General features: G+C 35.2%; 2 protein-coding genes across 2 annotated transcripts in view; one reads left to right on the top strand and one right to left on the bottom strand.

The window, feature by feature from the left end:
* Positions 1–282: 282 nt before the first annotated feature.
* On the bottom strand, positions 283–14,140 carry LOC149812903 (transcription initiation factor TFIID subunit 10-like). Its single transcript, XM_089990912.1, has 7 exons — positions 14,034–14,140; positions 13,234–13,328; positions 13,060–13,124; positions 9,898–9,960; positions 9,090–9,147; positions 8,933–8,983; positions 283–808 (listed from the first exon to the last, which is right to left on the bottom strand). Exons 2-7 carry the CDS (start codon positions 13,318–13,320, stop codon positions 728–730), a joined length of 405 nt encoding a protein of 134 aa, XP_089847038.1. The 5' UTR covers positions 13,321–13,328; positions 14,034–14,140; the 3' UTR covers positions 283–727.
* A 4,386-nt stretch (positions 14,141–18,526) lies between these two features.
* Positions 18,527–21,264, top strand: part of LOC149812902 (uncharacterized) — a 35,790-nt gene continuing 33,052 nt past the window's right edge. Inside the window, exons 1-4 of the mRNA XM_089991011.1 lie at positions 18,527–18,630; positions 19,125–19,273; positions 19,383–19,516; positions 20,722–20,926. Coding sequence (XP_089847137.1) covers positions 18,579–18,630; positions 19,125–19,273; positions 19,383–19,516; positions 20,722–20,926 — 540 coding nt within the window. The 5' untranslated portion in view covers positions 18,527–18,578. The remainder of the gene's footprint in view (positions 18,631–19,124; positions 19,274–19,382; positions 19,517–20,721; positions 20,927–21,264) is intronic.

Genomic DNA, 21,264 nt, shown 5'->3' with positions numbered 1-21,264 from the left:
GAAGGACCGTCGCGCCGCACTGGCCCATTGAAGGAAATAGGCCCGTGACATCAACTGTCCATTGGTAAATGTACCCCACTCCCCACTGTGATGTCGCCCACTAGAGGTGTGGGATGCACGTCGTAAGGTATCAAACTCGCAATGTCCTTCAACTTGGAATGCCTTAAACCAACCCACCTAGTCAAGTGTGTGGAACCCTCATGGTGCCAACTCAAGTACCTCTTGATTACAGGATAAATGGGGCATTTTCAGTAACAGCATCATTGTTCCACAAATCAACTCTTAATCTAAAACCTCAAACGTGTTCGATTGCCAAGAGTTGCCATCACAAGCATACAATTCTAAGTTCCAGAACATGACCGTCTTCGGAAGTGCGACACGGACACTTGTTGCTGAGACCCTTAGAAACAGAGATATGGAATGAAGCCTTTTGACACCTCTGATACGTGCTTAAGGATTACAATTTACATGATAAAGATTCTAGTTGTGGTTCACTATCTATGCAGACAATTCCCTATGAATTGAAATGATGACCAGTATTTAACAGTTCTCATCATTCTTTGCTTTCATATTGGATTCGTTAGCATCCACATGTATTGGTCCCAACATCTACTTTAGCACAGACAGCATCACAGAAGTTAACCAAATCACTAGAGGGAAGAGAAGAATTTGATCCACATTTAATCAGGTAAATACTATGTACAGTAGAAAGCTTTGACGCCTGGAGCTACTCGTCTCTGGTAGCAGGATCCATTCCAGTTGAAGGGCTGTCTGCATAATATTCCTGGCGCTTCATATTGACACCATACTGTTAATTGAAATAACATCATCAGTAATTGATTGATAACAAAAAAAATGAAATACAGTACAAGTCAGCTTTCATTATGAGGTGAATGGTTTCTATGGGAACCAATGGTTAATGCCAATGGAAAAGCAGAAAAGAGGAACCATTAAAAAAAAAGAACCACAGCTAAAATCATGGTGTTCTAAGTTAGAGATCTAAAAATAAAACTTTAAATGACATATGCATGGATTATCATGTGTTGTAGAAAAAAAGTTACCGAAACAGCAAAGAAAAACCAATCAAACAACAGACAATAAAAACTGGTGATGTAAAAGCTCATCAAAGATGGCATGCATGAAACAAACAACAAAAACTTCTCAATATCATTCATCATAACCATCAAGATTTTTCCGACATACATGAAGCCACCAGCTTCAAGAGGCTTGTTTTCCAGTCCTTTCTATCTTGTAGTAAAAACTTCCACCTAATCAACTTCTGCATCCCTGTTCATTTGATCTTCTTACATATTCAAATTCTCCTAGATGACACTAATTTTTCTTATTTTGTTAACATCACTGTAAACATATTCATTGCTTCTTTTTTGAAAGGCAGGGGTTAGGCAGACCCCCACCAGTTATTATTCAACATACCACTGGGGTTTGAACCTGCAATGTCCCACCACAAGGAGATGTGCACACCGACAGCTCCTATCATGTCTTTCTTTGCCACTCTAAACAATGCTCAACTACATGCTTCTTTCTTCCTATTGCATTTTCAGTTGCTCAATACCCAATGCCAAATATTAGTGTTGGGTCTTGTTGTAGTCCTGATTTATTTTTATACAGACCAAGGTAACACATACATACGCACCTTAGTTGTCAAAAATGGAGCCTAGGCTTGTTGGATCTAGGCGGTACGGCCCTTAGGTGGGCTAAGAGCAGGGCCACCGCCTAGGCTTATGGGTCTAGGCAGTAGGGCCCAGTTTTGCCTAGGAGGTGACTAGACTGTAGGGGCAAGGTTGTCATGTTTTTGTCTCCTTTCTCCTGCCCATAATGCTTTCTTTTTTCTTCTTTACCTTACTTTTTCCCTTTTCTTTTTTTTTTCTTCTTTTCCTTTTTTTCTTCCTCCTTTCACCCCTCCACTCTCTTCTTCTTTTTCCTTTTTCCCCCTTCTTTCTATTCGTTTTTACTTATTTTTTATTTTTGTTCTTTACATATATGCTTGTGTTTTTCATATATATATATATATATATATATATATATATATATATATATATATATATATATATATATATATATATATATATATATATATATATGTATATACATACACATATATATATATATATAATATTTTATGTTCAATGTTAGGTAATTTTATGAATTTTATGATATGTTACATTGAATTACACACCATTCATAGTTACAATCATGTTTGTTACTAAATTTAACTATTTATTGTAATATTTATGATTTTCTTGATATTTTATTCTTTTGGTCCCGCTTAGACCGACTAGTTCTTTTAGGGGTCTTCCGCTTAGGCTCCAACTAGCGCTTTTGACAACTAAGAATATGCATACAAATATGAAAACATAAGCCAATAAAAAATCTTGGTGCAATTACCAAGGCGAACAACCAGTACAGGAACATTATACAAATATTAAGAGGCATGGTTGGGAGGACAGTGCAACTAGAGAATTTAGATACTTTTGATCTTTTTGCTTGTCTACCACCATAACATTTTATTTATGATAATTTCATTAAGGATGCTACTTCAACATTGTATTCTTATTAAAAAAAATTATAATTCTCTCCCATATTACTTATCCAATTCAATGTAAAATAATTCAGATTATACATTTTGTTGTCACATCTTCCATCAACAATTTTACCAATATACTCCAAACAAAATTGGTTGAGTGCAAATTGTAAGAAAGTATGCGGAAAGGTATAACAAGAATGCTTAATGCATTCACACGGTCCAATAAATAGACAAACCCAAACCCAAACCCACAATGAGAAATATAGAAATAGTCCAAAGGGATAACACAAGAAGCCTTCAAAGAGGCAACACATAAAAAATATATGAACTTCATTGAATAAGGGCTTGAAAAGCCATAAGTTACATAGGGAATTATCCCTCTATTTATAAGCAAAGGAGAGAGTGAGAGAGAGAGGGCATTGGGAGGCCCAACAAGGACTCGTTGGGCCCCCAACAGTCACATTTGTGACCGTTGAGGGTCCAACGACTCTTAGTTGGGACCCCCAATGCAATGCATTTACAATAAAAAAAAGAAAAGAAAAAAAAGAAAAGAAAAATAAAAGAAAAACAAAAGAAAAGTAAAAAGACTAAAATGCCCCTATTGGGCAGAATTATAGAAATACCCTTTATCGGGTATGATGTGATATATATATATATATATATATATATATATATATATATATATATATATATATATATCATTACATATATTTTAACACCCCCCTCAAACTTTACGTGGGGATAACAAAAAGTTTGAAGATACAAAAAAAGGATTCCAAATCTTCAAAAGTCTTCAATGGAAGCCATCATCTTTATAACTTTGCAAATGTCTGCCATTAACTCTCTTCAATGATCATCCCCAAGCTCCTTCCATGATGTATTATAGGTACGTCTTTCATCTCGTCTTGAAGATCCTATGGAACAAGCGAAAAAACTCAAAGTAAAAAGTATTTTTGTATCTCAGTCAAATAAAATATATCAAATAAAATGAATCAAGAGACCATAACATTGATCAAGAAGAACATATGGTTCACAACAACAATTCAAAAGATATTCCACACATTTTAATGCAAAAAAGAAGAGAAAAGAATTAAACTTAAATACAATATTGATAAAACTCACTATGTTCTTGAAGAAAGATATGTGCACAAAGGCCCAATAAATACTCACAAAGGAATTTATCAATACTTGAAAGTAAGAAGTGTGTGCACAAAATAACACGGAAAACACTCACAAGTGCAAGATTTGTATTAAAATTAATTCTCTTTTAGAAAAGTTTCATGTATTAGAAATATCTTTAAGAATACAATGTTCACACAAGAACTAAATGCTCCCAAGGGAATGTGTGTAAGAGCACATGAAAGAAGGCATGTTGAACACACACAAATCAATAATAGGGAGACATTTTATCTCCAAAAGATGAGTTAATGATTTCTCACACATCTTAGAGAGAGGAATGATTATGCCAACAAACGTCATGTGTGATTATGCAAAAACATGATTTAATTAAGTATAATAAAGACATCCACCCAAGAGTTAAGAATGAATGTTATTTGAGTAGAGAACCTTACACATCGAGAAATTTCTTACTCAAATATTTGCAAATACAAAAGTTCACTAGGTGGCCGAAAAACCATAAACACTTAATATGCAAAGTACCTGAATTCCCTATAGGGTAAATGCCAAAATGTAAAATTGATTTTCAAATATGCATATCAATGATATGATCTTTTTATCGATAAATGTTTTTCTTTGCAAGAAGTAAGGATTAAGGAAAAACTCATTTAGAGGAAAATCCCATATGATATATCCAGATTAAAAACAAATTAAGAATGAAATTTTGCAAATTTCAACAATAGTTCATCCAATACAAGCAATCACCTCATTAGTCCTCCAAAATCCATAAATCAAGTGTATAAGCTACTAGAACAAGAATATAAACATAATGCCATTAAAGGCCAAAGACACACACAAATGTGTGTATAAACACCTTTTGTCTACATATAATAATACTTGAAATGAGTGTATCAGCGACTAAAACAAGAGCACAAAAGCCAACCATGACCTAAAATCACACATAAAAATGTGAATAAACATCTCTTGTCTACATATAATGACACTCTAAATCAAGTATGTTCAATTACTAGAATAAGAGCATAAAACCAACCATGAGCTAAAACACACGGAGATGTGACAACACATCTCTTGTCAACATAAAATAATACTTGAAATGAGTGTATCAACGACAAGAACAAAAACACAAAAGCCAACCATGGGCAAACATCACACACAATAGTGTGAAACAAGCTTGGTCTACATATAATGACGCTCAAGACAAGTGTGTTCAGCTACTAGATCAAGAGAACAAAGCCAACAATGGGCTAACAACACACACGAAGGTGTGAACAATATTTCTTGTCTACATATGATGACACTTAGATAAGAGGCATAAGAGGAGAAAACACTTGAGGTAAGAAAGCTTGTAATGGAAATACAATTAAAGAACATCAATTTTTCAATACACCTCGAAACACTATGGTTTCAAACCTTAGGCATCCATCACAGGTATACACAATTAAAAGCATCGATAAAATCAACGGTCAAAAAACAAACAAGTGACACACTCATAATTAGAGATCATATAACAAGCCATTTAGAGTCAAACTACAAGTTGACAATCTAAAATGACATAACACGAGGTGCGCATAACTCACCCCAACAAAGATCTCTGTAATAACAAGGCCAAAAAGTGATGCATTAAATTAACAACCTATGATGGACAATTATAAATGTCATAAGAAGGCAATAAACACTTAGGGAAATCATTTTCCAAATAGGTGATTTGAAAAAATCAAATAAAAAATCCAATATTGGTAGATAATAAATCACAACAATATGCCTTATGACAACAATTTTGCATAAATATGAATCATGCTTAACATGATCAATTATTCAAAATGAAGACATTTATACCAAAAAATCTTATTATGGAACAAACTCAACATGAAATATTAAGCAAATAATGCATATGAAGTTTTTATACCATGTAAGAAGAGGAAGCTCACAAAAGATCTTTCTTAATGAACACAATGGTTCATACAACACTCACAAATACCCAAAAAGTGCACACACAAAAGAGAGAAAATATCTCATTAAAGTGGGATAGAGCCCACACAAGAAGTTTTTAGAAGAACCTTTTATAACACAATTATTACCAATCGCGAATATTTGAAAGATCATTTATATAGAGGCTATGAAATTATACCAATCATAATGCAATCTATTTTGACACATTTTTAGAGAACATTGAGTTATCAAAATGCATTCAAACCAAACACGTTTTTAGCTTTGATTTTTGAGGAAAACATTTTAACGCTATCAATTGTAATACAAAAATACATATTTTCAAAAGATGACATAAGAGAGTTTAACAAGGAACCAAAGCATATGTATAAATAAAAGAAACAATATGAGAGACCAAGTGCATACATTCTCATAGAAAAAGCACTCATGCAATAATTAAAGCCACACATAAAAGACATGTTTTCAACCAGATAAATGCAAGTGATAGGATTTATATAAAATTTTACATTTTAAGCATGTAATGGGTCAAAAAAGTTTTAAATATGAACAAGCATGTCTATCAAGGATGAAATACAAATTGTATTTGACGATTATCATATATATGTGTGTGTGTGTGAAAAACAAGTTTATATTTTATAAAATAAGACATCATTATCAAGTCATTAAGATAAGACAATGATTGACAAAACATCTAGAATTAATAATTCATGGTTATATATATATATAAGAGTTATTTTCAAAAAGGCTTCAAGATTCAAAACATACTACATATATCTAGTTTTCTTAAAACAAGTTCAATGATGGTTAAAATACCATTTTTGAATTTTCAAAAACCATACATTTTGTTTTTATTTTAATCATGCAAAATATATGTTTATATGTATATATGTTTATATATATATATATATTCAATGGTAAAGAAAAAACAAGTGTTTTTCTCGTGCGTAATGCATGGGCTAAATACTTAAAAAGTGTAAGAATGCATGTCAAGTAATTCCAAGTAGAAGGAAGAGAGATAAGAGATAACAAACACTTCATCAAAACATAAAGAAAGAAAAGAGGTAACAAATACTTCACCACTTTTTTGAATTTTTGAATATCACGCTTCCCGATGCACCGAAGGACTAGCTTGATTATAACCGGGCTTTGATACCATGTAAGAAAGTATGCAAAAAGGTATAACAAGAATGCTTAATGCATTCACACGGTCCAATGAATGGATAAACCCAAACCCACAATGAGGAATATAGAAATAGTCCACTAAGGGACAACACAAGAAGCCTTCAAAGAGGCAACACATAAAAAATATATGAACTTTATTGAATGAGGGCTTGAAAAGCCATAAGTTACATAGGGGATTACCCCTCTATTTATAAGCAAAGGAGAGAGTGAGAGAGAGAGGGCATTGGGAGGCCCAACAAGGACTCGTTGGGCCCCCAACGGTCACATTTGTGACCGTTGGGGGTCCAACGACTCTTAGTTGGGACCCCCAATGCAATGCATTTACAATAAAAAAAATAAAAAGAAAAGTAAAAAGACTAAAATGCTCCTATTGGGAAAATGCCCCTATTGGGCAGAATTATAGAAATACCCTTTATCGGGTATGATGTGATATATATATATATATATATATATATATATATATATGTTTATATATATACATGATTACATATATTTTAACACAAATATCACTGGATGGAGAGAGACAATACTCCCTTTATTTCATGTTTGTTTGTAATACCATTCTCACCATGCTCATAGTACATTTACTTCCATGGAACAACTCTATGGTGTTCCTCCTCACTAATATTGGCTCCATGTGGCTGGTTTGACATGTCATCATGTACTTAAACTGGTTGAATGTCACAAATGTTCTATACAAGCTGCACTCTTGATTATTTAATTACTAAAATGAAGTGTCTTTTGTTATCTTATTTTCTAGAGTTTATATTTGATTCTCCTATTGTCTAGTTTCTTAACCATTTCTGCCTTCTTTTCTAAAGCTTCTCCATGTGACCTATCTTTTCTCTATGGCTTCCCAGATGATTCATGTGTAGATTACCCTCTCTTCTTACTCTCATTGTCAAACCATCACACATCAATGAATCTGCAGCTTGTTGGAATCTTTAGTGAGCTCATGCTATTTCGTTCCTCTTCTTCCCTAAGAACTATAATTAACCACTAGCCACAAGATACAGTCTGTGGTGAAAAGAAATAGGTCATATACCAGAAACCCTAACCTGCATGTGATGCCAAAAATTTTCACTACTTACTAATAACTTTATCATTGAAAAGGTATAAAGTTTAGAACTATCCTTCCACATGCCACTTAATTGAAAGATTTTGTTCCTTCAAAAAGCCGTGCACAAGAGACTACCAATTTTCCTATTATAGATGCATAAACTTTAAACAGAAACATGTTTGCTAAGAACAGAAGGATACTAGGATGTAGATATAAGCTGAAGCTCAAAAATGTCCAATGTGTTTCTATAAGACACTTTATATATGGGCAGGATGCACTTTGTCAGCACATATATTCAAAATGATAAGACTATCACTGTATGTTCCTATGTATTTATCGGTGCACGTGCAAAGCTAAGTATAAGGATACCAGCTATTAAGGGTTTCCTAAATTTACTTCAGGTAGTCTAACATTTCTTCATCTCCAACATCCTGAAGATCGTAGGCTCCCCTTTTCCCAGAAAATCCCATCATTAGATCATTCTAGATGTATTTGACAATACTTGTCGAACATGGCTATAGAAAGAAAAAAGCTTTCTATGTGGCATGGGACACAAAATTCTCAGTGAGCTATACTTTGTCCATATTTGCATTGTACAAATCTCAGAAAACCAATGATAACCTTATTGGAATGCTTCAAAATTTAAAGCACACCAGAATTTGAGTAGCAGGAAAGCAATTCCATTTAGTGTCTATGCATAGGGAAGTGAATCGGTAGCATCCAGCTTGATAAAGGCCATCCTACCTGATTCAGATTTGGACTCATATGATATTTGAACAATATGAATCCAAATCTGAATTGGTCCAAAATGAACATTTATATTCTAATCTTATCTGCACCAATTTGTCCTGAGAAAAGGCCAGGAAATACTTGAATTTGTGTATGAGAGAGAGTTCCTGTCATCTGTTCCACAAGGAATTGATTCTCATAGGTGTAAATGTCTATGTTGGGTTGGAATATTGTGTGATTATATACAAGGATGGGGAAAAGAGGTCTAATTGTGTAATGAGAAAGATAATAGCAATCAAGATGACTACTTAAATGGAGCCAAATTTTGTTACCTCACTTAATGCCTTAGAGAGATCTTCCATGGTCAATATTAGACGTTTATCCTGAAAAAGAATTCTCACTAACAGTCAGTACTGGTTGAATAATGCTTATGAGAAACTAGCAGTTGCATGCCCAATATCTGAACAAGATTCATAAAACTGTATCTACCTTTTGCTGCTTCTCTTTCTTATCCTTAACTACTGCTGACTGCCTTGCCTTACACAGCCTAGTTCCAAAATAAATAAATGAATAAATTTAAAGGAATATCTGAGAGAAAAGTCAGGAAGAAAGAATGCATCAACAAACAGGAAAAATGAAAAGCTTGCATGAACAAAAAAATTTCACTCTGCACAACAATGGAGGATAATAGGAAGTCCAAAACTACAGGCAGTACAGAGGCTCCAACAAAGGATAATGAAATATAGCTCAATAATCACAGTCTCATTACAGTAATACTAGTTATCCAGACATAAAATTGCTTGAATATGAAGAAGCTTCTTGTGTTTTTTGGTTTTCAATCTTCTTTTAACAGCAGACAGTGATAGAACAAGAGCAACAAGATAAATGTTAATCAGTCATGAAGCAGCATTTCTCACTTAGTTCCACACAAGCTTGTTGGTTGTACTTGTACCAACATCTGTGTGAAGATCCACTCTTTGACATGCCTATGCACCCCAACCCTTGTTCCTTGGATCCTCCCAGAAGGTTTGCTCATGAAAAATCAGCTACTGCTACAAGGACAAATCTTTTGAGATAGACCAACTCTACTACTTACACCTGTACTAGTTGAAATCATAATGTTTTATGTGCATATTTATGTATCTATGAATGTATATACACAATTTTTTTTAAGAACTGCTCCTCTATAACTATTCTTTAATCATCCATATCATCAATGTATTAGCAGTTTATAAGTGAAGATATGGAATCAACAAAATGGAAAAGTCAGATTAAAAACAGGATAAAAAACACATACTGAAGTGCATCACTTGCTATCTCTGCAATAAACTTCTGTGTAGCTACAGCCATCAGTCTCGTTCTGTCAAAAGAAGAGAAAAAGAAATGGTGAATAACAAGTCAAACTCAATGTATAGAGGCAGTAAACAGCCTCAGAAATACATTGTCCAACAAACCAAGGCAAGTAGGAAACCACCATCATCTTTAGAGAATGCAATAACAATATAAGATTATTATTGAGAATAATGTAAAATGCTAGAAGAAGAAACACTGTCAAACATATACACACAAAGCAAAATGAAAAAGTACTATGGGTATAACTTTGACTACTTTTCATAAACCAGTGATCATTATAATAAAATATTAAAGCAAAAAAGAATCCATCATTCGCTGCGTTTTCAAAGTAAAAACTATGATCAGTCACTTAGGAGACATCATCAGTCCTTGTTTGTTACAAGAATCATTCAATAGCCTGCCATTGATGAGAAAGAGACCATTGTTGAGTACTGTCAATCTTATTTACAACCCATTGCATCAGATGAATGTAAATATTTATAACTAGTATGATATCAGTTTGAAGTACATATTCAAAACACTTATTAGATCTTCCATACTACTTTTAGTCATTGGTTGGTGGTCACATCTACCTAGTCGCTTCTATGACGTATGCCACTTGTTCAGTGCACTGTGTGAGCCAATCTAGTTTCATATGTTATTTATTTTCTACATTCCTTTTAATCCATTAGATTGAGCTCTACAATACACTTTGACAACTTGGTTTGATGCTAATTAAGCCAATTACATGGTTCATATGTTCCACCAATAAAATTTGTCTTATGATCATATCATGTTTTGTAAAAGAGAAAAAAAAAGGCAAGATGCTGGTTTGAATATATAGCTGAAATAAAATACAATGCTATTGCATGTTTACCTCAGATGTGTGTGCAAATCTTTTAACAGGCCTGTCCAGAACCTGTCACAATTTTATATGAAGCCATGTTAAGGAATAGAGCCCGTATAGAATAGGTATAAGTCTGAACTAGGGTTACTGGAAGCGCACTTCCCCAAAGCGCGTTTCAGAAGTGTGAAACGTGCTGGGAAGCGCAAAAAAAAATGGAAAGCGTGCTTCCCCAAAATGGGAAGCTTGCCTCCCGTTCTTTTTTTTATTTTTTTTTGTGTTTTCAATTTTGTTTTTCTTTCTTTTTTCTCTTTTTTTGCTTCCCCCTTGCTTTTTAGGTCGCTTCTGGTTTGCTTCTCTTCTCACTTCTGAGATGATTTCTTGCTTGATTTTAAGTCGGCCCACACTTTCCGCTTCTTAGAATTTTGGAAGTGCCTCGCTTCCCGCTTCCGCTTCCGCTTCCTGAATCGCTTTCCGTTCCCGCTTCCCCAACTGGCAACTTTGGTCTGAACCCCTAAACTGACTAGTCCTGCCTCAAGTCTGATGAGACCTTCAGACTCCGATCATGTGAATCGTGATGCAGCCCCTTACCCCAAGTCATTGTTTTCAATTCATTAGGACCTCAAAAGCCATCATTTGAATTATAGAGACCTTGGGTACCCCAATACCACACTTTAAATTCCTCCACAAGAGAACGAATCAAATGACAAAGAGAGGCACCAACAAGATGTCAAACCTATGTCACACGGACTCGGCTAGGGAGGTGCCGCACCCGAGTCGACACGCCCCGACACGGGTGCGGACACGGGTGCGGCCTCGGACACGGCCTGGACTCGGTCAACGCCGAGTCGGACTCGGTCAACGAGTCCAGGCCGAGTCCGTCTTAATTTTGGACTCGGTCAACGTTGACCGAGTCCAAAAATGTCCATTTTTAGTACAAAAAAAAAAGATCTTTTTATATATTTTTTAAATATATATATATGTATAGCATGAGTCTTAAACATTAGGCCCAGAAAAAAAATTATTCTTAAATATTATCATTTAATTCTCTCTCTCAATCTTAAAAGCTAATAAATTCTCATCCACGAGTACCAACACTTTTCATCCACCAAGTTCTCTCTCTTATAAAAGCTAATAAATTCTCATCCACGAGTAGCAACACTTTCTCATCCACCGAGATCTCTCTCTCTCTCTTTCTCTCTCTCTCTCTCTCTCTCTCTCTCTCTCTCTCTCTCTCTCTCTCTCTCTCTCTCTCTCTTTTTCAAATCTAGCTTTGAAAAATTAAAAGCTTTTAATGCTTTTAATTAATGTTATGAATTTTAGCAAAAGATATTTAATGCATTTACCAGAACATGCTTTTAGTTAATGCTTTTAATTAATACCTTGATGATGTTTTATTCCCATGGTAGCTAAGACTCGTCTGAGTCAATGATAAACTCAGCCTAGTTTGGTTCTAACCCAGTTATACTACTATTTTAACTCAGTTAGTTCAGGATCTGAGACAACTTGGAAGAGTCACGAGCCGAGTCCAAAATTTATATAGACATATGCACACACTGGATATATATATATATATATATATATATTTTTTTTTTTTTTTTTAAATATATATATATATATATAGCCGAGTCCCCGTGTCCAAAATTTTTAAAATTGCGCCGCACCCGTGTCGCACCCGCACCCATGTGACATAGTGTCAAACCCATAACATGGACTTTAGCCGAACGAAGAGCTCTAAAGGAAAAGAAATATCTTCATCATACACGTCCATGCCAACCACTACCCACTGCCCTAATGCTCGAGGATTTCATGAACATATCATGCTGGTTTCATTGATGGGATAGATTGGACATGGATCAAAACGTTCTGATGTATCAGAAATTTTAGTGTTTCTCTATCCACCACAACCTACATCCTTGACCCCCCCCCAATGTCAAATTTACATGGTAGATGAGATATCTCACCGAATATCCTATTATCTGACTATCAACATCATATGTGAAACCATGTAAAGCAACCAAAACCATCTAAGAAGTAGAGTGCAAACACAATGGTGTCAAAAAGAAAACCTCCTCCATGCAATTTTTCGTTGGTGAACAATGAATCAGAATTCACTAATACCGAATTTAGGCTCATAAACAACTTGGGTAATAACAAAAACTCAATCATAGAGAGAACAGACAAAAAAAAATGACCGACAAATTTCTAGATTTGTTCTCTCATGCCGATAGAATAAAGTATTCCAAAATTTACTGGAAAAAGAAAGAGATGTAAAAAACTAACATCCTGATGTCGGGGCACTGGAATCCACTCTTTGCAATGCAATGCTCCACTAATTCGTCCGGTATCTGCAGATCTCAGATAAAAGAAAAGAAAAGAGAGAAGAAGAAGAAGAAACTCGAGTCGGGATCAGGCCAAACAGAGTAATCAGAGAGAGAGAGAGAGAAAGAGGGTTACAGTGGGGTTATAGTCGATGAGGGAGTTGAGGAAGTTGGCAAGTGCGGCATCGTCGTCCTGCCTCGAATCACCAGAAGGTGTATTCATCGTCACGCCTTCAGAAAAAACAGGTTAGAGAGAGAGAGAGAGTACTGCTATCCATAGAGGCAAAAGCTTCAAAAGGCAATATCTCGGCCGTGAATTTCTTGTGAGATTTTCAAATTTTTTTTTTATCGGGTTCTTAACGAAAAATCTCTGAAAATTAAAAAACCCAATTAATTTATCGGCAAAATAAATAAAATAAATAAGAATAAAATCAATTATAAGAATTCCATATTTGCACAATTAAATTTCACATGCAAAAAAAAAAAAAAAATTGAGTCTTTCATTCCTTCACAAATTAATCTACAAGCCTACAACATCTAGAAATCAACTAAAAAACCATCCACAAACGAGACCTTCAACGAAGATTTCACGCACCAGATAAAGATTTGCAATGTCAGACCACGTTTTATAATACAAACTGAAACACATGGAATAAAATCTTCCAAAAAAGAAAAAGAAAAATGATTACATTGAAACCCACCAATTAAAAGAGTGACATGGAAATGAACCAACGACGGATTTGGGGATACGAATAACGAATAAAATCTTCAAAATAGTCAACAAAGAAACACAATAAAAGGGCCGTCTACTTCGTCCAGCCACATCAACAAAAGGTACCCTGTTTTGCAAAGTGAAGATGGATTTGCAGAAGATAAAATGGGGACTCCGCTTTGTCGCTGAACGTACAAGAGGAGAAAAACGATGGATTCACAGACCTTGTCGCTTCTTCGTTTATGCAAACGAGAGAAGAGCTCCGATTGCTGCGATGCTACCCTGTTGGTGAGAGTCGCTGCGCGCGCGCGCGCGCGAGAGAGAGAGAGACTTTTTAGTTTTACTTGCTTTTAAGATAAAAAAATTTACAAATACAGCCTAATTTTTCAGATGTTACGAATGGGCGGCTGGATTAGAAAAATAATGATAAAACAACTACCTCTCTCAATTCATGCGAGTTTTCTTGGTTGTAATAAATTTACTTTTAATAATGTCACAAACACGTCATTTTTGTGGTGTGTCTCTGACACTAAAAGACTGGTTAGGAGATGTGGTTATGAAACGTCGATTTAGTAAGCAACGAACTAGTGATGAGAGTGTAGTGAAGCTTGGTGAGCAATAAATACCGGTGGATGATTGTTTCAAATATTTGGGATCTATCATTCAAAAGTAAGGAGAAATGGATGAAGATGTAAATCATAAGATAAAGGTTGGGTGAATGAAATGGAAGAGTGTATCTGGAGTGTTGTGCAATCGTAGAATGCCATTGCGGTTGAAGGAGAAATTTTATAGGACGATTATTAGGCCGGTTTTACTATATGGTACAGAATGTTGAGCTGCCAAGAGACATCATATTCAAAAAATAAGTGTAGTTGAGATGCGTATGTTGAGATGGATGTGTGAAAATACAATAAAATATAAGATTCGTACGAAGGTAGGCATTGCACCAATTGAAAATAAGATGAGAAATAATCGTGTACGGTGGTTTGGACATATTCGGCGAAGGCTTAATGATGCTCTAGTTAGAAGGATGAAGAAATGGAAAAATATATTAGTTAAAAGAGGTTGGGGTAGGCTAAGAAGACATGGATGGAGGTGATAAGAAAGGATATGATTGCTTTGAACCTCACGGAGGACATGGCATTGGATAGAATTGATTGAAGGAGAAGGATTCATGTGAAAGACCCCCGAATGATTTTCTTTTTTGGTTCATATCACCGACCCCAATTGTTTTGGGATGAAGGCGTAGTTGTTGTTGTAATTATTTAAAGTTTTATTTAAATAAAAATGTATTTTTAAACATTAAAATATCAAGAACTAGTTTTTATTGATTAAAAAATTTTGTATGGTATCCTAATTAAAAAAAAAAAATCAAACTTACGAGTCAAGAATCCGCATCCTGGGTTCCACCATGTTGTGACTTAGATTTTTTTTTTTCAAAGGCAAGTTGAAGTTAGTCAAACCCCCACAGGCTATTATTCAACGTACCACTGGGGTTTTGAACCCACAACATCCCACCACAGGGAGACGTGCACTCACAGCTCCTACGAACCACACCCTTCTCTTGTCATTAACGAACGGGAATATAAAATTTAATCAGTTAAATTCGGTAGCTGATTGCTGCAATAATATATATATATATATAACATAGCCAAATCTTATCAATTTTATTTTCTGCTGAAAATACAAAAAATTCGTGTCTCATGCTACTCCTAGTACAGTGAATACCATGGAAGTTGTGCCTGTGCACCAAGTGGGGCTCCGCTTGTCTGGCAGGAGCAGTTAGTGCACTTGTCACCGTGTGTTGGAACGTTGCAAGTTCGAACCCAACACAAGGTGACGTGCACTGGTAGAGGTCTGCCTAACCCCCAGCTTTCTCTGTCAAAAAAAAAATGTTGTTGGTAATGCTTTTTGCTCTTCTTTAGCTTTGTCTCAACTGCTACAAAATATGTGCTTCACCTTGTGGTTGATGGAGAGTAACACAGTTATTGGACGTTTGATTCACAAACAAAGTGTTGAGAGAAAGACAGCATTCTGAATCTTGGCAACGCCTTGAGGTCAAGTGGTAAGCCCTTGGAGTTTTATGCCGACATGGACAAAGACCATAGTATGATAGGCTAGGCCAGCACGGCTAGGTCTCTGGGTTTGAAGCGGTTTTGGGGAGCGAAAAGTCAACAAAAAAAAAGACAACATTGGAGATTAGTCAAATTCTTAAAAGATGCCGCAAGTTTTTATTTGTAAAAGATGGATAATAGTGAAACAGAGAGATGAGAGGTAATTGGAGAGTTTTATTTCTAGTAACTAGGGTTTGACCATGCTAAACCCACTTGAGTTGAGAGAGGCGAGTGTTTGGTAATTATTATTCTAACTCTGGTTGATTTGAAATTTTTTAAAAAAGTTAGGATTCATTTGTAATTAGTTCAAAAAGTCAGGCGGGTGGTTGTAATTTTTTTTTCCAAAAAACATCAGACAATTTTTTAATTTTTTAATTTTTTGAATCTTTTAGAATAAAAAGTAATATCACGATAAATTGGAAAATACGCGATATTAAACGCTGTCATAGTTTCTCGTGTTCTTCTCCTTTTACATCTTTGTAAAAAAAAAACATCAATATTTGTCACACTTACAACAATAACTTTTCAGGATAGTCCAAAGTGAAGGGGCACAATGATATATTTTTCAATCGGGGAGCTAGTGCACGTCACCTTGTTTTGGGACGTTGAAAGTTCAAAACCCAATGGTATAATTGTATAACTAGTAGGTAGCAATGCACACAAGCTGGGTTTGAGTCGAGTTTTGGTTGGCTTGGCTCGCCTTGAAAAGAAGAACTAGTAGTTCAATATTGGCTTGAGCTCATGAAAGCAAATTCAAATTACATCATTTTGGTGCATGTGAAAGGATAAAATGGACATTTCAATACTGACTATTTGCGATTTTGGATATGAGAAAAATATAAAAAATTATAGTGTTTTTAGATAAAACACATCAAATTATCTGTATAATACAATTATTTTATGAATAATAAATCTTATAAAAACAAAAGTAAAATCAGTATAAAAGTTATCACTTTGCTCATCAATGAAAGACTTTCAAATCCATGTTGATTAAAAAAAATAAAAATAAAATACAAGGTTAAATCAACTTATTTTAACTTGAATCATCATCAAAATATAATTAAGCTCAAGCTTTTATGTCTACCTAAATTTAAGAGCGCATTGAGTTTGGCAGACTTGAGCTTGTCTCTTGGCTACATGGCACAAGGCTGCCCAAAAAGATTTCTTGGTTACTTAGGATGAGATCTTTTATTTATAAAGTACAAGAACTCTAAAAATAAGATTTAACAAATATAATAATTATAAATATGTTTAAAAAACAACATTTTACAATAATCTTGTTTGACGAATTACAACTTTTATGCACTATACCATATTTATTAGTATACTATAGACGATGTTGAAATATGTACTAGAAGTGAAAAGGTAGGGAGGGTTTTTTAAAATGGCACATGGAAGGGACCAATTTGCAAAAAAAACTCTAAATATATAAAAGTGATAATGAAAATATAAATTAACATGAAAACTAAAAAAAGTGTTTTTATTTTGTTAATATCATGTTAAAAATGCCATATATGCAAAACAAAGGGTATTTTCAAAACAACCAATTTTGATAACTTTACTAATTCGTAATGGTGATTGTAGTTGTTCCCGTTTTTAAAAATTAGGTTACACTATTCCTTTTAAAAAACATGATCGAGAGTCACTTTCTAATTTGCTTGATATTCAAAATCACATGGAATCACTTTCTCACAGCCTAACTTTTTTATGTTCAGCTGCTTATACAAATCAGATTCACTTTCCTATTTAAATGAGAAAGTAAATCAGAATGGTGACCTTACAATCTTAACCAGGGGTTCAAAGTTCAAACGTATTGGATATGGGTTGGACCATGCTAGATCCAAAATCCAAACCAAATTGCAAACAGTAAATCTGTTCAAGTTTGGATTGCAAATTTGCGATCATATCAAAGAGGAGTGGTAGAATTCATATCACAAATATACATGGCGACACCGGATCCGGCAAAAGTACCAGAGAGAAACAATTTATGCATGAAAAAACACAATCGAATGATATTTTGATCTGAAATAAAGCATAATCCGATTAAGCAAATCCAATTCCGATCCAAAAACACAATCTATTCTCATTATAAGGATCCATATCCGAAAACAACATGTTGGGTTTCGGGTTGTATATTGAAATATATCAGATCCGTTTGTGCCCCTAAACAGGCCGGTCTAGGTTCTGATCTAGGCATTGCTGAGTCCAACCTAATCTGATATGGATTTGGATTGAAAATAGAATAGTAACCAGCTAAGCCGAATCCGGATACATGTAATCGGTTTTGGAGTTTAGTCGGGCTCGAGCTTAGGATTCAGATGCAGGGCTTGATACTGAGTTCAATCCAGTTATTAATTAGATCCGGACTTTGGCTACCTAATCCGATTAAAGGGATTCAAATTTGATCGGATATCCAAACTGAACCCAAACCGTTCCTATCCCTACTGACTGCACTGTGCTCTGGGCCTTGAAAAAGGTTCCGGGTCAGCTATGTTTGGGTGGAAGCCAGGTCAGGACGAGTCGAGTCTCCCAGAGCAGTACGAGTCGGATTCGTGATTTTGAAAATTCAAAACTCCCCGGAAGCCAAGATATTTTGTTTTGGCGCGGAGTGGAACAAGCGACGCGACGGCGGTGGCGACGGAGGGGAAGGGAGAGATGCGGTCGCCAGTGGAAGAAGACGACTCTGGTTGCTGCCGATCGATGATGGGTTCTCTCTCTCTCTCTCTCTATGTATGTATATCGTTCTTATTTTCTTCTCTTAAAGTCTTTAAGCCTTGAAATTCTTGGGTATTTGGTGGTACCCACGATTTTTTTTTGTCTTTAATCTTTGTTTGTTTTCTTTTTCTGTTATTCATTTTGATTTTTACATAGAAAATTTCCAAGGATTTTGCTGTTAGGATGCATTCTTAGGGATGGTCTTAGTAGCAAATCGAGGATTTTTGCTCTCCTAGTGGTAGATCAATTTGGGAGAAAGCTTTCCTTCTTCTTATGCATAAAGAAGATTTCTTGTTGCGCGAGATATGGACGAATTTCCATATTGTATGCGGGAATTGTGGACTCTGTTTGGTTGAAAATGCTTTGAAAAGTTGAGCAAATTTGGCCATCCGATAAAACTGGGCCATTGGAAGATCGGAATTGGTATGGTTTGAAAACTCTGGGTGCTGATCAGTGATTTCACATTGTCGCCTCTTTGTTGTTTAGGGAAAGGGGGCCATCCGATCTCGGGGATGGACAATGTTATAGCTGCGGTAAGCGGCTACGATGGGTCAGAGAGGTTCAATCTCATCAAGCTCATTAGCCAAACCAGTGCCAGTTACGTGGGAACATTGACGAGAACGGCATCGCATTTGGTGGGGAACGAGAATTTCTTGATTCTGTAGTTGGCATTTCTCTTTGCTTCTTCTTGGCGTCGCGAAATGCAGGTAAATGTTTGTAATTTTTAGGCATTTCCTCGCGTAGGTATCTTGGCGATTTGAAGGGAAGAAGTACAATTTTGCAAAGAAGTTTGGGGTTACAATAGTGAACCATCGGTGGTTTGAGGATTGTTTGAAGGCGGGGAAGAGGCTTCAAGAGAGTCCTTATAGCATGTTGAGGTACCACAAATGCACACGATATAAGCAAATGGATTTTAATTCATAACCTAATGTTTCTGTTGAGCCTGATATGATTGGTGTTCTCATCTTGTCGTAGTATATGGTCGCCAAAACCCTCCAGAATATGAAAAAGTTGTTATTGTCCTAATTTTGTGAAGGTACTGGGGTAATTTTTGCATTTTGTAATTCACATTCACTAATGGATTTGAATTTCTGGGTTAAAATCAAAACTTACATCCCTCTGAATTTAATTGCTATTTCCAATTATGTAAATCGATGGTTCCAACCACACATTAAGGTAGGGAATTTTCCACTGATACATGTACATTTTCTGACTATCTCCTTATATTTTTTGTTCTTTATGTTAATACAGAAAAACACCACAGTAATAGCTGTTCAGCATATAGAAGAGATGGATGGAGGAATTCCTGGTCTCAGATCACTTGATCATACTTACCTGTAATAATAGAATATCCACAATTTTGTTAAAGTCAGTCTAACTATGCATACTCTAATTTATTCCGTACACTATGGCTGCTGTTATAAAGAGAAAGAACAATTTCTTAGCCTAAATTTTTATTACACTTGAAAGCTATGCAACCAAGGATTATAGTCTCTATCCCATGCAACTATGTCAGTTATTTCTCAGAATTCTTGAGTATCGAGTAAATATATTCTTATTTCTAGACTGTCAGTTTTCCTTGTCATTTTCATGAGCCATTGTGAAGCTTATGTTCTGTAACATGGTATAAGCCAGCAGGGTTTTCCTTGGTAGGTCTATCTTATATTATAGTAGCTGAGTTTCTTGCAGCCCTAGGGTGAGCTTTTCATCAATTCTCCATCCTATCATTCTAGGCTGCAGTTTGGAAGGTTGTATATATCTTTTAGTAAAGTGGTTGGTGAGACATCCACTCTTATTGTATTTTATGTACAACTAAGGATCTTTATATGAATCCCATTCTTCATTTCCACTAGGTTAGCAGCCATATAACTTAATAATATTATTTTGGAAAATTGTATAAAAGTAGTATTAGTCCATCTATTGCAGATAAACAACTGTGAGCACTTTTCTATATCATGATTTATTTTTGAAAATGCATTATGCTTCCTATGGCTGAATAATTAGTAAAAATGTCGTACTGATTATCACATCTTTCACGAATTTTTTTTCCACATTTACATGCTTAGACTTATGCCATTTGCAGTGGTGAGGATGTTGGCCCTTTAATATGGGAAGCACCTGCTATTGTCAGTAGTCATGGGCAAAAACAAACTTTTCAGTCATGCTTAAAAGGGAAAGAGTTATTAGATGTGTCCAATACCTATAATGCAGCAGAACTTCTGGAGATTGATAAGCGGTGCTCAAAAGTGGAAGGAATGACTTGGTCCAAATCTAGATTGATTGATGAGGTAACTCTATAAGTTTTGTATTGATGACTCGTTCTTTTATGCTATTGTGTCTGCACAAGTGATGCAATTTATAAGTTGACTGGGATAGGTAGAATATCTGAATTATCTCCACATCTAGAGGAGTTTTATGCTTTTCTAGCTTTACAGAACACTTCATTTAGTGCTGTTCTTTCTGATGTTTCTCTATTTGCTAGTTCCATTACATCTCTTTGTTGCATCAGGTTTTACTGGCTTATTACCCTAATTCAAACGATAGAGATTGAACAAAAAGCTTAACACCAAATTGCTAAATGCCCTAGACAACCTGCAAAGATACATTCCATGAACTTCTCTAATTT

Source organism: Nuphar pumila, chromosome 16, assembly GCF_984573655.1.
Source record: "Nuphar pumila chromosome 16, dmNupPumi1.hap1.1, whole genome shotgun sequence".
Lineage (NCBI taxonomy): Eukaryota > Viridiplantae > Streptophyta > Magnoliopsida > Nymphaeales > Nymphaeaceae > Nuphar > Nuphar pumila.
This window is presented reverse-complemented; position numbering and strand designations above follow the sequence as displayed.